The sequence below is a fragment of the Manis pentadactyla genome, chromosome 5 (genome assembly GCF_030020395.1).
Source record: "Manis pentadactyla isolate mManPen7 chromosome 5, mManPen7.hap1, whole genome shotgun sequence".
Classification (NCBI taxonomy): domain Eukaryota; kingdom Metazoa; phylum Chordata; class Mammalia; order Pholidota; family Manidae; genus Manis; species Manis pentadactyla.
The window spans coordinates 64,756,337-64,772,383 of NC_080023.1; the positions used below are offsets into that span (position 1 = coordinate 64,756,337).

Here is a 16,047-nt window from a genome sequence, read left to right on the forward strand (position 1 = left end):
ACTGGCAAGAGTGGGAGTTCATCTCCCCACGTGGGCTCCACTAGGCCCCTTAGGGGGAAGCTCATTACTGCTGAGTGTTCATAAAAGTCTTGACACTCCATTAGACTTCTTCTGACACAACCTCAGTAAGGAGGATCAGGGATGGCCTGTCACTGCTGAATGGGAACAGAAGGTCAGGCTCCCCATGTCATCTTCACTGACATTACAGGGAGGGTCATTATATTACTGGGGACAGAAGTCCTGGTTCCCTACTTGGCCTTCTCTGACACTACCCTTGGGGTTAGGGCACCTCCTTATAGCTTGGTAAGGAGGGAAGTCTTGATCCCCACTCATCCTTTGCCAGTCTGGGTGGGAGAGGGGCTACAGCTTTTCTGTTGTGTTTGGCACCAAAAAAAGTACAAAAGTTTAGAACTAGAGAGATTAATGTCTGGAATTTTTTTTGTCTTGCTATGTTGCCCCTTTCTTGGCCTTTTAGTTTGAGAGACTAGGCTTTTGCTGAGGCTTTTTTTTGATGGTCTGTGCCCTTAGTGTACTGGGCTGCTTGCTTCTCAGCTCCAACTCCAGCATATATGAGGTAAAAAGAAAACCCAGGGAACTTATCACTATGTTGTTCCTCAGGTCCCAGAGTCCCTAGCTGGTCTGCCTTCTCTCCAGCTTTCAGGGTCTTCTCATTGTTTGTGTTATATGTAAAGTCCAGGGAAAAATAAGGAAATAGGAATAGAGAAAAAAATCTCTTCCTGGATGTGGAAGCTCATGCATTACATTTTATTCTATAAAATTGTCAAATAAATAAGTTCATTATTGAGCTTTCTAAAAGAACAACTTCTACTTCTGTGTTTCCAAATATGTTAGCCCCTAGCCATATGGGAGTATTTGAATTTAAATTAACTAAAATTAAACCAAATATAAATCCAGATCCCCAGTTGCATTAGCAGCATTTTGAGTGCTCAGTAACAGCGGATTGTGTCTAGTGGCTACCATGTTGGACTGTGCAGATACAGAACATTTTGAACATCTCAGAAAGTCTATTAAATATGGTGAATTAGACATTGAACAAAATGGTTCATAATACTACTAATTGTTGATTTATAAAACGGAAGAAGAAAAATATGAAATAGATGGATGAATAAATAACCTCATGAATTATAGGGATAGAAAGGATGTGGATTCATTAACAAGGCAAATTTGTGAAGCAGATACCAACCTACTACCTACCATTGGTTGAATTTTTAGTGATTCTAGCTGCACGGGTCCATCCCTAGGACAATCTCTATGTCTATGAATTGATGCAATTTGGAACAGTAAAAGCTAATTGATGGGGCAGTGAAAGTGGAATATATTTGTGTTGACATTGCATTTTATGTCACATTTATGTATCATCTAACATTAGCAAATGTTGGATATATTCATTCAACATCATTTTATTTGACAGAGGGGATATATCTACTTTATAGAATTCAGTTTTTTAAAACAATAAACTGAAATTATATAGCAGCAACTTTAGCAAGAGAGCACAATTTTAGGGCAGTAAAAACCAAATAAAGTTAAATTATATGCAAATAAAATGAAAAATCGCCAAAAATCATAAAGGTTTCAGAATTAGAGCTTCTTGTTATTTAATTTAATCAACAATTTATAAAATGCATATTATTACAGTTCAACCATTAATTTCTCAGGTGACAAATTGAACTACAAAAAAACTGGCTTCATTACTTAATGGAAAAGTAGGGAAAAAACTTAGGCCATTTCATTCTATATCTAGTTCCTTTCTTATTTTATATCACATAGCCATCAAATGTCTTTCATAGTCAAGCAAACCACATTGGTCTCCTTATTATTTGAAATAAATACTTTGTACTTTCTGTCTCCATAGTTAACTTTGGGAATAACAGGCCCTAAAGTACATCAGTGAACAAAACAAAGACCCCTGACTGAATTTTACTGGGTGTAAATAAATAATAAATATAATAACTAAATAGAAGATGAGTACTATGGAAAAAAGAAAAAGCAGAACTGTTTAAAGGGGGATGAGGTGGGAGGTATGGGGCAGATTAAGTCACTCTTACAGGATCCATCACCAGTTGCTGAATTATCAGCTCTTCTCCAAGGTCCATCTCAAATGCCACCTCCTCTATGAAGTCCTCCTTAATATTTTAGTTAAAATTTATTTCTTCCTCTCTTTGTTAGCACTTCCTATCTCTATTACAGCACTTAGCATTCTCCCTTGTGTTAATATGAAGGCATCGTCTTTTCATTAGACTAATTTCTTAATAAAGAGAATGAATGTGCCTTTTAATCACTTTATCCCTGCAAAGTCACACATAGTGGTTGGCTTACTATTGTTTGTTGAATAATGAACTCTAAGTTGACCATGAATGATCAGCTTAGATCTGGATTGTTTGTAAAAGGTAATCCTGATATTAGGATTCGAAAATATAAATTCAGCATGTAGGTATTAGGTGTCAATTCTCTGTTCACACTTAGTTTTCTTCTGCTAACAACTATAGGGCTAGAGTGATAGTAAATATTTTGTTGGACAAAGTCTTCATTTTCTACTTTTGCTGGATTTCCAGTAAAAAATGTAAAAAATGCCACGTTTTCACCTAAAAATCAAGCAAAATTGTGGTATCATCAAGAGCTTAAATTTGTCCTCAGAGCTGTCATGCATTATACATACTGCTTCCTAAATTAGCTTTCATATATTATATTTTAGGCAACATAACCAACAGTTTCATCTTTATATTATGTTGTGCTTTATCTGAGAAAATATGATTTATATGAAATGCTCAATTTTTTTTGCCAATGAATAAAAAACATAGAAATCATCAAGCTATTCTTTACTTTTTTCACAAAATATACTGCTTTATATGCCACAGAACCAGTAGAACTTGCTAGTTAAGAAACTGTATTTCTTACAACATAATAACATGCTATCTTGAAAGTGCTGTTATAAATAATATTTATTACATTCATGAGTACTCAGTAAAGCATAGCTATGAAATTGATTTTGATTATACATTCTGTAGGTATCCAAATCAGTAGGTCTGAATAAAAGACTTCCCTCAACAGTCATTTTACTTCTTTTTAAAAATCAGTTTTAGAATTTAAATATTTAGTTACTATATAATTAGAAAGTGTTAATAACTCTTAGTAATTCAGATAGATTGAATTGGTTGGATTAGTGATTAGTGTTGCTTTTTTGAATAGAGATGTGACATGAAATATTAATGAATGTTCTATAGGAATTGCTAATGCTGGATTCTTCTGATGAAGGAGAATTTAAAAGAAACCTCTTTTAAATAATGGAATGTGTTTGTATTCTTAATATTTTTATTAACTGAAACATTGATGTTTCTCTTAAAGGTAGTTATTTTTATCTAAAATGCACATATAATATACATTTTGATTAATTTTACCCCTAACGTGTAGGCAATTACTATAGAGAATAATCATTAGATTTTTCATTAGTAGAAAAACAGGGGTTAGTCATTATGATTATTATAGGAAAGTTGATGGGTCACAAGTGAGAAAGTTAACGGTGGTGATGGAAGAGAAAATGGGCTGGTCAGAGCAGAACAAGTGTAGAGAATGATTATGACCAGAAGAAAGCATACCTATACCCACCAGCTTCAGTGTTTGTTCAGCTTAGAGTTTGGATCTTGTGTTGTATTTCTGTTTTCCCATGTGACTAATACAGTGCTATGCACATTTGTATGTATATATATATATAGTCCTACAAAAAGTTTAATTAATTAATTTAATTACATAGGGCCAGCCAAGTTGCTAGTTACTCTTTGTCTTTGAGACCATGTGTAAATGCTATCAAATCAAGTGATAAATTCAACAATAAAAATTATGTGAAATTGAGACAGTTTTAGTTGTGTGACTTCATTTTTAATATTTGATCATCATCCACTTGGTGCAATATTATTATAAGAAAGTTTAAAATTTAAGTGGGCCAAATCTATAGTTGGTTAATCTTCTTTGGTATAAAACATTAACATTAATATCTCTCATAATAAATATTTTAAATAAAATGTACTGTTAGACATACTTTCAAAGCCAAGTGTTTTATTATGTATGTGTGCAAAACTTGAGTTTGCTGTTTGTCAACACAGAATGAGTATTTTAGTGTGTAGCTTCCTAAATACACACACACACACACACACACACACACACACGCGCGCGCGCGCGCACACACACACACACATGCACGCACACTCATTAAATTTACATTTAGAGTTTACAATAATGTGATTATAAAAAGAATACAACATGGGGATTTAACATATATTTCATCTACATAAAAATGACAAGAATTTTAATAAAATGTTAATACATGAATTTCTTTTAGCTGTACATATTTTTTTACTCTTATATTAGAGTTCTTACTCAGGAATGAAATTCCTTTTGAATTTTGTAGATGCTCTGACTTGCACTCAGTTTATCAGTAAACATTAACTGGGTGTTGTCAAGGTAATGGAGAATGTTTTTAATCTGTCCATATAAGTAGGCCCACTGCAGACAGCAGATAAGAGAGAGAAGAGAAACAAGGTATAGTGTTGAAGTTAAGAAAAACTAGAAGGCTAAAAAAAAAACCTACTTATCTTTTAAGAACAATTTATTTGACTATTCAACAAAAATAAATATGCAAACAGTATAAGAAATGGGTACACAAATATAATTTTCATTTTAGCTTAGAATATACACTAAGGTGGTGTTTGATCTTCACATAGATGAAAACAGATGATCAAAATTGCTTTTATATAATATCGAGTCACACTTCATAAGGATTTTTCTGAGGAAAGACCTAAAATAAGAATGAGATAGAAAAAAATGGAGGAATCAGTCCAACCCCACACATCTAAGTACTGACAAAGTGCCTTGACTCAGGCCACTGGGTCTGTAAAGTTCCAATATGTCTTGTTTTTCACATCAACCTATTATTTTAATAAGTTTTATAGCCCACATGTCCTAGGTTTAGAGACCCCTTGGTCAGATAATCAATGGAGCAAGACACAAACAATTGGTGACATGCACATAAGGGTAATTTGGTGTCCCTTGTTTGCCTTTTCCTATTAATACTAAATTTCCAACCCCTGGGAGGAGATTTTATATGCTAATGCTACATGATGTCATTGCAACATACATGTATGCATGAAATCCATCTACACATGTGCTAAATTGAAACCCTCCCTGTTCATGATAAGTGACCTAATAACTAATGAATAAACATTTTCACTCCTCATAATAGGAACTACCCTGATTCTTCTCAGGGTTGACTCTCTTGAGCAGCCCACCTTGGTCTATCAAGGTGTTTCTGTTTCCTCACTTCTCTAATAAAGTGCACTGCTTGCTTGCATACTTCTAAGTCTTGGTGTTAAATTCTTTTAATATGTGAAGACAAGGACTGAGGACCCTGTTCTAGTGTCTGTGGGTTGTGGGTAACAGGAACTCCTCTTTTAATTTTAAACAACAGTACAGTCACATTTATCTTTGCTTAGACTCTGATCAATTGTAAAACACAGCCCCCCCACCCCAGCAACTGTTTTTAATTCTTTTCTGAGAATCCAAAACGCAATTTAAAAAAACACATTTCAAAATGTCAATTCAAAGAGGCATTTATAATCCAGGCAGTTTAACTGTTAATTCAATAAGTATTTAGCACCTATAATGAGCCTAATATTGGGCTATGCATGCAATGGAATTACTTAAAAATGAAAACCATACATATAGATTTTATTTGACAGTGAAGACTTAAACAAACTGACCAATTAAAGAATGTAGTATGCTAGGCTCTGCATACAGTCAAAAGTGCTGTGGAGGTTCAGAGAAATGTTGCATTATTATCAAGTAGGGAAGTTGGGAAAAAACATCCTGGAGGAGGTAGGTTGGGAAAGATGTATATGTTTAAAGCATATGAAGAGCAGGGAAAGAGTGTTCCAGGTTAGGGAAACAGCAAGAGCAAAAGCAAAAGGTGAGCTGTTTCAGTCAATGGAAAATAAATCAGCCTTTTAGAGCAGATTTGTTTGTTTTGAGTGGTGGGAGTTCAGGCTTTCAGTAGAGCCTCAGGTTTTTGGTTTCATTATAGCCTCAGACTTTGCTTTCAGATTTACTTCAAGTTTCAAAGTTCTCACTACCTTCCATTGTCTTGTTGATAACACTTACCGAATTCTCTGGTTTTTGTTGTCCTGATTTTACCCTTTTGTGTAAATTTTCCACTCCAGAATCAGAATATCCTTTTTGATAGTTCCATACACTGAGCCATTTCCTGCTGTTTTTTTTTTTACCCCCAGCTCTATACCTGCATTTCTTCCCTGAAGACTGTCTGCAAAGATCCAGGAAATGATCTATGTTTAAGCTGCCCAATGCACATAAGTGCAACAAATGTTTCTTAAGCACTTACTAGGGGACAGGCATAGACAGAGATAAAGAAACCCTGGCTCCTACCATGGTTCCTTCTGAAGCTTCCAGCCAGGTAAGCCTCTTTCCTGCCCCAAGCCTATGTTTCCTGCCTATTTTGTCCTCTTCTGTAATTGTAGGTTTTTTAGAAAATTAAGGTATCATTGGTACACAATTTTATGAGGGTTTCACATGAACAACATTGTCCTACAATTGTAGTTTAAAGTCTGCCAAAACAGAAAAAAAAAAGAGATAAATGTTAAGAAGAGTACAACTCACCCCAAGTAAGAATCAATAGATTATATTATCTGTGAAGCACCTGGAATGAAAGGGTAGCACAGAAGAATGGTTAGGTCCTCATACTGTCACATTTAGTACAAGATGCTTTGAATAAGAAGCTACAGGGAAGAAAGGGAAACTGACATTTCTTGATTGCCTACTATGTGTTCAGCACTGTGTATTATTTAAACTCATAGATCACATCACTTTCCAGCTCCCACTTCAAAAAACGAAACTAAAGCCAGCATCACCACCAAAAACAAAATAAAAAAACCATATTCTTCTTATTTTAAATATAACCAAAACTCAGGTGTAGATAAGCTAAGAAGCATGGGGCTTCAGACACACCTGAGATTTGAGCCTGGTCTCAACATCTTAACTCTACCACTTACTAAATTTTGGGCTGTTATTCATTTATTTATTCAATACTATATGTCAAGCACATTGCTTGGACTGGGTTTTCAGAAAACAATGTGACCTGGTCCCTTCCCTTAAAACTCTTATAATGTAGTAGAGGGAGACAGGTATGTATGGAAGCCTATGTAATTAAGTGATAATTGTAATGCTGTAAGTCTATAAAGAGTAGTATGGGGTACAAATGAGTCCATTCTACCTGAAACTGGCAGATGGCAGACGTCATGAAAGCTTTTACAGGGGAGGTGGCCCTGGGGTACTATATTGTTACCCATTGAATCAGGTGATTCTGAGAAAGAACAAGACATCCTACCATGAGTGTGCACTGGGTCCTGAAACAGCTTGATAAGAAATGAAAGTGGTTCAGGGTGGCTGGAGTCAGACAGCTACAAGTTGGGAGTGATAAGATCCACTTCCCTTGTGAGAGGATAAATAGAAAACATATACAGTGTTAAGCAAATGCCTGAGACATACTAGTTGCTCAGTAAATGTTCCTGTTCCTCTTTCAGTTGTGCCCTTTGATTATATGACCTTCTAGCTCTGAAATTCCATGATTACTCCCATACACTGTGGGTTCCTTATTGTGTATTGGTTCATGCACTGTTCAGCACATGTTTGTACATGTTCAATAAATAGTCCCTGCCACTGTTGGCAGAAGTCTGAGTAAAACAAGATGTGAATTTTGATAAAGGATTGAAGCAAAAGCTGAATTTAGCTTCAATACTTTCTTTCTCTCTGTCTTTTCACAGTGACCTGAATACAGTTTTGCTTGTGTTTATGTGAATGTTGTAGAAGTGTAGAGTCTGCATCAGTTTAACACACAGGGACAGAATTCGATATTCTTCCATGGGAACGGCTTAACTTCAAATCCAAAAGAGCTCCTTTTCTCTCCCCAGAAGGTTCTAAGATTGTTAACATCAACCAGATTGCCAGGAGATTGGAAGACAAAATAGCACAACGTAGAACTCAACATTTTTGTACAGAGCCTACTGTCAACTCTATCTCAATTCCTGAACTTTTCCCCTATTACATGGTTGCATACATACTGTGTCCCCCACCCTTAAAGAGTATATACTCTTTGAACCCTTGAATGATCTTATTCAAGTTTGCCTCTCCTAGTTACTCCCCAATGCACAGTGATTTACCCATTGTAGAAATTCAGCAAATATTTAAAAAAAATGCCTGGTTAATCAGAAATTAAAGACAATCTAAACTATCATAGTTGGTTTCCCTGAGCTTTAGCAGCACACTAGATGAGTGATGTGGCCAGAGGGCATAGAAGGGTAACCTACCACTTCCAACTGTAGCTGTCATCATTTATTGTGTGTTTTTTAGGGAAGTCTACATGGTGTAGTGGTTAAAAGCACTAACTATAAGGCCATAGTACCTAGTTTTGAAACCTATTACAAGTCACAAGAACTTGGGCATGAATCCTAATCTCTCTGTGCATCAGTAGTCTCATCTGTCAAGTAGGAATAATGATCTGAAACGCTGTCATGAAGATTTACTGAGTTAATACATGTAATGCACTTTGGAAGAGCACTGGTCCATCACAAGTGCCCAATGAGAATTAGTTCTTACTTTATGCCTTGCTAAAGTTTTACATAAATGTAACTAGTAGCAGGGTAGTAACTTGGCCATAGGAGAAAAATGAAAAGGTATGAAGAAGAGGGAGGGCAGGAACAGATCCAGGAATGTGACAGTAATCCCATTCTGGGACAAACACTTCTTCAGGCAGGAAAGTAAGCCTTGCTGTGAGGTGTGAGGCTAAAGTGCTGTATACCTGGTGGGACCCCTTCCCCAGTTCAGTGGGGTGGGGGTGGGGTCAAAGTGCCTCTCTTGGTGGTGAAGTTGCCTACCTTTTATAGTCTTTTTTAAGAGCATGGTCAATTTGTAAGAAAAATTGTATCACAGAAAAGTATTTTATGTCAAATGAATCACTTTTACTATCAAGAACATGTGTGAGCAGCTTCGTATTTTAAACTATACTATCAGATTGATTTTTCTTAGATGTATATAAATTTTCACAAGGTATGATGATGATGTGTGGTTTAACAGAGGACTTCAATATTGGTGATATTAAAAAAACACTTGTTTTAGTAAAGGAGACATGTATATATCTTTTAATGAACTTCAGGACTAATTTTTTGGAAAGCAAAGATATGGGTATTTAGGTATAAAGTAATACTGTTAGGCAGGGAGAATAATGATTTCTAATATTGAAACATAATGAGGGCTAATAATGATAAAGGACACATCATCAAAGGAAAATACTGAATTGTGAGGACAAATGATTAATCAGGCATTGGAAGAGATGACTTATAAATGCAAAAATGGCACTAAATAAACCTTTGGGGATAAGTATTTTGTTTGATTTGTGTTGGTCTTTGTCACTTCACATGTCTTTGAAAGCCACTTTAGTGCAAAGTAAATAAGGGACAAAGTTAACAAGAAAGGTTATAGTTTTCCAGTAAAAGACAAAAATGTAACAATAATCCCTCCTTCTTCCTTTGCCAAAATCTTTTCTGTTTAAGGATCCCAGAATCTTTTGTTTGGCTACAATGACCTGTTGACTTTATTATAATATTATAACATGAAACATTGTAAACTGAAGAAATTTGTTAAAAAAAAATAGTCTTCATTATGTGGCTATCCCAACTAATTTTATAGTACAGCTATAAACATTTGAAAATACATTTATTTAAAAAAACCCTGATATTTAATTTTAATTTTTTACCTTTATTAAACTGTTCCCTGTGTTCTTACTGTAAATCAACTCCATGACAATTTAGGTAGGTCAGAATCTACATTATCCATACTCCTTTAGAGATTTTATTTTCCAGCAGGAAGCCAAATTGGATGTTCTTTCACAGCTGTGGTCTTAGAATAAGTTCAAAATTAAAAGACTAGAATTGTCAATATAGTTTTTCTACCCATCAGTATCTAAATTTTTGCCTACAAACTGGTTTATGGATTCTTAACTCACAAAGTTGTAGGAAGATACAATTTGATAGTTGGTATCACCTTTTGGTATTAAGAGTGTAAATGTTTGGCACTATGATTAGTAATACAATGTTTTTGCAATCTTATTATTAATAGTTATTGGCTGTCATAGCATATTGTGGAGTTAACATTCTGTGAAGATGAGAGGATATTCAAATTTTATTATGTGCTTGGTAAAAAAATTAAAGAGCACATTGTTTGGTGTTACTCAATTTTTGACAGGGGGCCTATGCCTTAAACTAATGATCAACTTTCGTATCATAAGTCAGGTTATATGGGTACATAGAAGTGATTTTTCTTTACCACAGCAATTGTGGTAAATTGGCTTCCAAACTGATCATAGTGGACTTTATTCTTGTGTTGTGATTAGGTGAAGTTGTATTAGGCCAAACTTTGTATGTTGGGCTGAAACCAGTTTTGAATTTCATGAAATGATTAAGTTTCTCCATTATTCTGCTTGGTAAATATAATTCAAATGTAGGCATAAGACTCTACAGTGAATCCCCACAGTAAGGAAAATGGTCAGCTTATTTATAAATGGAAATCCCCAACTGTCACACCACATCAATCATATGACATAATCTGATGTCCATTGAGCTGGAATGTACTTTAAAGGTCAGGTCTCCAGATGAAGAATTTTAGCTTAGTGGTGGGTTATGCAGCAAAAATGCCTAAATCCAGAGCAGTGTTTTAGTGTTGGCAGAAGTAGCTTCTCTTCAAATAGCAGACAGGGAGAAAAAAATGGAAGACTTTAAACTCAAAGTCTTTTGCCTAGGCACATTTTCTAACATTTCTGCCTGTGTCTCATTAAAAAGTTGGTTAAAGAAATAGGCGTGGGGATAGAACTACCTTCATCTACTTACATAAAAGGTGCATACGGGAATCCTGCAGGCACAGTTTAGTTGGCCTACATTTTTAAAGTTTGGGACATGCCGTATTAGAAACAATAAATTCAGTTTTCTGGCTTAAGAAATTGGAACCTCTGGACACAGTGGGCCTGCAATCATATGGAGGAAAAGCTGAGAATGGGGTGCTTTCTTTATACATGCTCTGTACATTGCCATTCCTCACCACTCTTGAAAGTCTTACACCTATGTTCATTTTGCCTGCCTCATCCCCCAGTCATAGATTCCTGCAGTTTATGAAATGGATGCAACGGGTCTTTTGATTTTTTTTAATGGGCAAATCTCTTTGTTAAAGGAGTTGTGGGGGGAACCCAATGGACGGTTTCGATTCCAAACAATTCTCAATCTGACGTTTTTTGATGATCTCTCCCTAACTTGCTTATTTGGAACGGTTCAAAATATCAAAGGACGGACCTTGTAGTCAGTCCAGCTTTACCACTATCCAGCTGTGTGACCTTGGGAGAGTCTGTTGGCCAAAGGTGATGGTCTGTAAACGGACTTAATACCTGTTCTGAATAACCCACACAGCCGTTGCACAGCACATAGATTCTGAAACTACTCCAAAGTAATTTATAAACCGCAAAACGCTTACTAGCACAAGCGTTGGTTACACAGTGCGACCCGGTAGCTTTAGAAGTTAGGTTACTGGAATCCGCTCTAGTTCCGAGCTGCTCCCACCTGCCACACTCAGTGGACGGGCAGAAGGGTCTCAGGGGAGGTCTGGAACGCTGGCTTAGAACTGCAGCAGGAAGTTCCTTTGCGGGGGGTAAAGTTGGCGGCACTTTTAAGCCTCCAGAGTGACATACCAACTCTTGGCGAGAAGACAGACGCTGCCGCATGGCCAGCAAGGGAACCAGTTCCCGGGACATGTCCCTGCTCGAAGCCTGGGCCCCACAAATCTGCCGTGAACCTTCCAGCCCTGGACCCCAGGCCTGGGACGCGGGAGCCCGTCATCATACCGCAACCCCCACAATCACCTCCCCGTTCCCTCTCCACGTGACAAGAGCCGGAACCGTCACTTCCGGCGGCGGGGCAGCGCGCCTGCGCGGGGTGCCCAGCCTCAGTGAGCGGTTGGCAGGAGCGCCGCTCCGCCAACGGCCGTGAGGGGGGTGGCGCGGGTGCTGCTCCGGCGGCGGAGCCGCGGGATGAGGTCCTGAGGGTGTGCGGCGGGAGAGAGCCCAGCCCACTTCCCGAAGGGGCCGTAGCCACGCCCCCTCCGACTCCCTCCCTCGCGCCCTCCTCCCGACTCGCGCTCCCTGCACTTAGCCCGGGCGGCGAGGGCGCCAGGGGCACTCGCGGAGGCGGTGCGTCGCCCCCGCCCTCGGCCCCGCCCACTCGCGCCCCGCCCCGCCCTCGCCCTCCCCATCGCCCTCTGCGGGAGCTGGGCAGCTGCTGCGGAGCCGCGGAGCGGGCGGCGGGGCAGGGGCTGTGCGCTCGGGACGCGCGGCATGTGAGGCTCGTCGGGCCGCAGCGCGCACGGACGACTCAGACCGGCGAGGGGCGGCGACCCCTCGCGGACGCTCGGCCGCGCGCGGGCCCGGGGACTCGCCCGCTCGCTCGCCCTTGCGCGCGCCCTGCGCCCTCCAGCGCGCTGGTGGGACCATGAAGAAGTTCTCTCGAATGCCCAAGTCGGAGGGCGGCGGCGGCGGCGGAGCGGCAGTCGGCGCGGCCGGCGCCGGGACCGGCTGCGGCTCCGGCAGCTCGTCCGTGGGGGTCCGGGTGTTCGCAGTCGGCCGCTACCAGGTCACCCTGGAGGAGTCGCTGGCCGAAGGTACGGGCGTCGGGGGAGGCTCGGGTGGCAGGTGAGGGCGCGCTGGGGTGTGGCTGTGCCTTCTGTTGGTCCTCGCCCGCTTGTGCCCTCGCCCTCCTGGCTCACTCATCTTCTCCTGCCTTCTCTGCTGGGCCAGCTGGGGCTCTTTTTAAAGAGTAGCTGTAAGCTGGCTTTTCTCGCCGCTCGCAGCTCTGGCCAGTGCACAGTTCTCGTCCTACGAGTTTCAGTCATTTTCAGTCGACGGGAGGAAATAAATAGAAAGCGTCGTCTTAACAAGTGATGTGGTGTCATGATTGGACTAGTGAATCATTAGAGGGTCAAAGCGAGCAGGATTGAGACTCTGCTTTGCCAGCTGTGGCTCAGGAGGGTGTCCTGCGTTGGCCTCTTCATCTGAGTCTCACCCGCGCCGCAGGGCACAGGACCTTGCAGCCCTTCTGGTCCTCTCTGGGTCTACTCCTGCTCAGTTATCAGTTGAAAAATAATATATTTCTGTGCATGCACGTGTGCTTGTGTTGGAGGTGATACTTTGCCCCATATTCAGTTAGGAGGTTGCAAACTTGAAGTCCATTTATCTTTGTTTTTTAGAATCTTCGCTGTCAGACAAGGTGCTATTTATACCCTTCCAGTATATCTCTTTGATCGTACTTTAAAAGGTGACATGAAAGCAGGTTAACTCGCAAAGTTTTGTCCTTCGTTCTTCAAAGCCTATCAGGCTATTTTAACATTTTCAGGTCTGCTCACAAAAATGCTTACTCCGTTAAAAAGAAAAAAGATCCAGCACTTTAGTTTGTGTTTCTTGTATCATTGGCCTGTAGAAAATACTTTCTCTTGTTTATTGCATGCTTCACTGATTTTTGAGTTTTTAATTGCAGAATATTACAAAATAAGTAGTTAAACAATTCATAAGGAATAATTGTGGATAAGTGGCCCCTTTAAGTTACAAGGTTAAGAGAAAATAGAGTAGCTTTGGTTCTCTAAGAATCAGTTGATGTGGTTTGAAGATAGTGAACTGAGATTTCACTTGTGTTTTTTGAAATTATGTAAACAATAGAAAATTAGTGCAAAAGTCTGAAGGTTTTTGTCTATAAAATATTATCAGGAAGAAATAATTGAATTATTCAGGAATGTATGTCATTGTTTTGCAAGCTGTTGCTCCTACTAATGAACCTAGTTTAACCCTGTAGAGGTGAGAGGAGGATCCTTAGCTTCTCAAAAAATGAGTAAATCGTGGCCTATATAGACAGATTTATTGTGCTGTAAGATTTCCTAGCTTTTCCTTATACTTGAATTTCAAGTGTTAGGTTAGATTGAGTTATAGATTTTAAGAAGACGTGGCTATTAACTCCAATGCTGTACTTCTGTGTTTTAATATTGTAGTGACTACTTGAAGTGGCTTGAGTAGTAGTATACTCCTTCATTGCACTAAATCCCATATTGGTCTTTTATTTAATAGAGAAGAAACACTGACATGTCATCAAACTAGACTGGCTTTGTAGTGTCTATCACTGCTCTAAGCATATCCTATCATTACCTGAAACCAGTAATTTTCAATAAAAAATAAGTAATTTTAGAAAATGAAAATAAAAATGAAGAATGTCAAAAGGGGAGTGCGCTCTCCACACAAAAAGTTAAAAAAAATTTTTTTTCAAGCACTAATGTCACTGTTAGAGTGTTCCACTGGCTTTTGCCATACGTGTCATTTCTCTTGGAAAAATATGTAATAAAGTACTCGGAGGAAGCAAGGGTTGAAGAAATCCTTAGGAGAAGATGGAACTTTCCCACCCAATACCCTAGCTTCTGTTTAACTTTCCCTGGAGGGCAGGCTCAGGCCTACACTTTCTTGTCTTGTTTATTTCTTCTCGTCAGCCCACACACAATTAAAATGATCGATATTCGGTTTACTTTTTTGATCCTGATCATTTATTCTAATTTCCTCTCTCCATTCCAACTAAGTAATGACTCAATTTTTAGCTCTTTTAACGTTTAAAAAATGTTTAAGCTGTTTAAGCACAAGTCCAGTTCGCATTCAAGAATTGATCATTCAGTAATGAACAGTTTATTCAAATACATGATTAGGGCGAATATTTGTAAAAAGGCATTAGAGTTTAGATTACCTGAATTGGGGAGAGAGACACCATTGGGTGGGAAAGGGGTAGGAAGACAGACCAAAAAAATAACCTGGGAGATTTTACATTTTTTGCTTTGGGTTGGTGTTGTGTAAACAGGGCCAAGACCCTGTAGATGCTATTTTTGCCATGCTACTGCAAACAGGCAGTTTGTTCAGAATGACCTCTTCAGTGTCTTTCTTTGAGCCTTTAATAAATCTGGCTCTTCTCTCTCACTGTTTCGTGTGTGTGTGTGTGTGTGTGTGTGTGTGTGTGTTTTTAAATTCTCATTATTCACAATAGTTACATTCTATAAAGTCAGTGAATTAGCAAATACTGAACCATTGCTCCTCAGGAAAATACAGGGTTAGCGTACCGCAAGCCTCTGTTCACAACATTTTGTCAACTAATCAATTTATAACCTTGTTTTATGTGTGTTTCTGTTTAAAGACACCTTTTTAAATGTATATTGTTGATTCGTTAATGTTGAGCTGGTTGCCAACAGCGCTGTAAATCATGTCTAAATGAAACTTACCTAATACACATACTCTCACAGCCTTCTTGCACTTAGGAACACCAGACAACACTTTGGCACTATGCATGGGGCCATTTTAAACATGAAATCACCAATAAAAAGCATAAAAATGAGAAAAACATGATACTAAATAGACCTTGAAAAGAATGCTTGTTTTCAGTGTGAGAGCTGAAGTGAAGGCAGAGCATAACCTTGTTGACTCCAACTGGCCTACTCAAAATTTTCACCTCCATGGGTATATCTCAAATGACTGTGAATGTGCTGTTGTATTGATTTTGGGGTATTTTATTGATTATGGGGATATAAATTTATTTTAGCAAGTAGGTGTATTTACAAATGTGGAATCCCTAAATATGAGGATCAACTATATTATGTATATATTTATGCATATGTGTATTATATTGTATGTATATAATATACATGCACATACAAGTTTATATACTTAAACAGATTTTCAGGGGTATACTTATGTTCTATGTTATAACTAAAGTATTGGAGTAGTTCCCTGTCTGAAACATTATGTGCTTTTTCTCATAATCTTTTATAGGTAAGTACACATATGTCTGAAAATGTTGACGACTTGTATATTTTTAGTTCCTGTTCATAGGTTACAGGAATGATATCATAGTGAGA

The 16,047-nt window shown here is 38.6% G+C and overlaps 2 protein-coding genes across 5 annotated transcripts in view; one reads left to right on the forward strand and one right to left on the reverse strand.

Annotated features, from left to right (window-relative positions):
• Positions 1–4,222: 4,222 nt before the first annotated feature.
• LOC130683962 (elastin-like) lies at positions 4,223–12,607 on the reverse strand. The gene is made up of 4 exons (XM_057503249.1): positions 12,553–12,607; positions 11,596–12,487; positions 6,682–6,721; positions 4,223–4,810 (listed from the first exon to the last, which is right to left on the reverse strand). Exons 1-2 carry the CDS (start codon positions 12,605–12,607, stop codon positions 11,691–11,693), a joined length of 852 nt encoding a protein of 283 aa, XP_057359232.1. The 3' UTR covers positions 4,223–4,810; positions 6,682–6,721; positions 11,596–11,690.
• Positions 12,387–16,047, forward strand: part of BMP2K (BMP2 inducible kinase) — a 174,984-nt gene continuing 171,323 nt past the window's right edge. For 3 of the 4 annotated variants that reach the window (XM_036906440.2, XM_036906443.2, XM_036906442.2), the window contains exon 1: positions 12,388–12,774. In XM_036906440.2, coding sequence (XP_036762335.2) covers positions 12,606–12,774 — 169 coding nt within the window. In that variant the 5' untranslated portion in view covers positions 12,388–12,605. Of the gene's footprint in view, positions 12,775–16,047 lie in introns of all 4 variants that reach the window. The other variant, XM_036906441.2, reaches the window with a different exon arrangement.

Bases quoted from the DNA above. Each gene is read 5' to 3' on its own strand.
- LOC130683962 (XM_057503249.1), bottom strand. From the start codon at position 12,607: ATGGTCCCACCAGCGCGCTGGAGGGCGCAGGGCGCGCGCAAGGGCGAG. The intron at 12,488-12,552 runs GCGAGTCCCCGG...CGCCGGTCTGAG, and splicing joins GCGCAAGGGCGAGCGAGCGG to TCGTCCGTGCGCGCTGCGGC.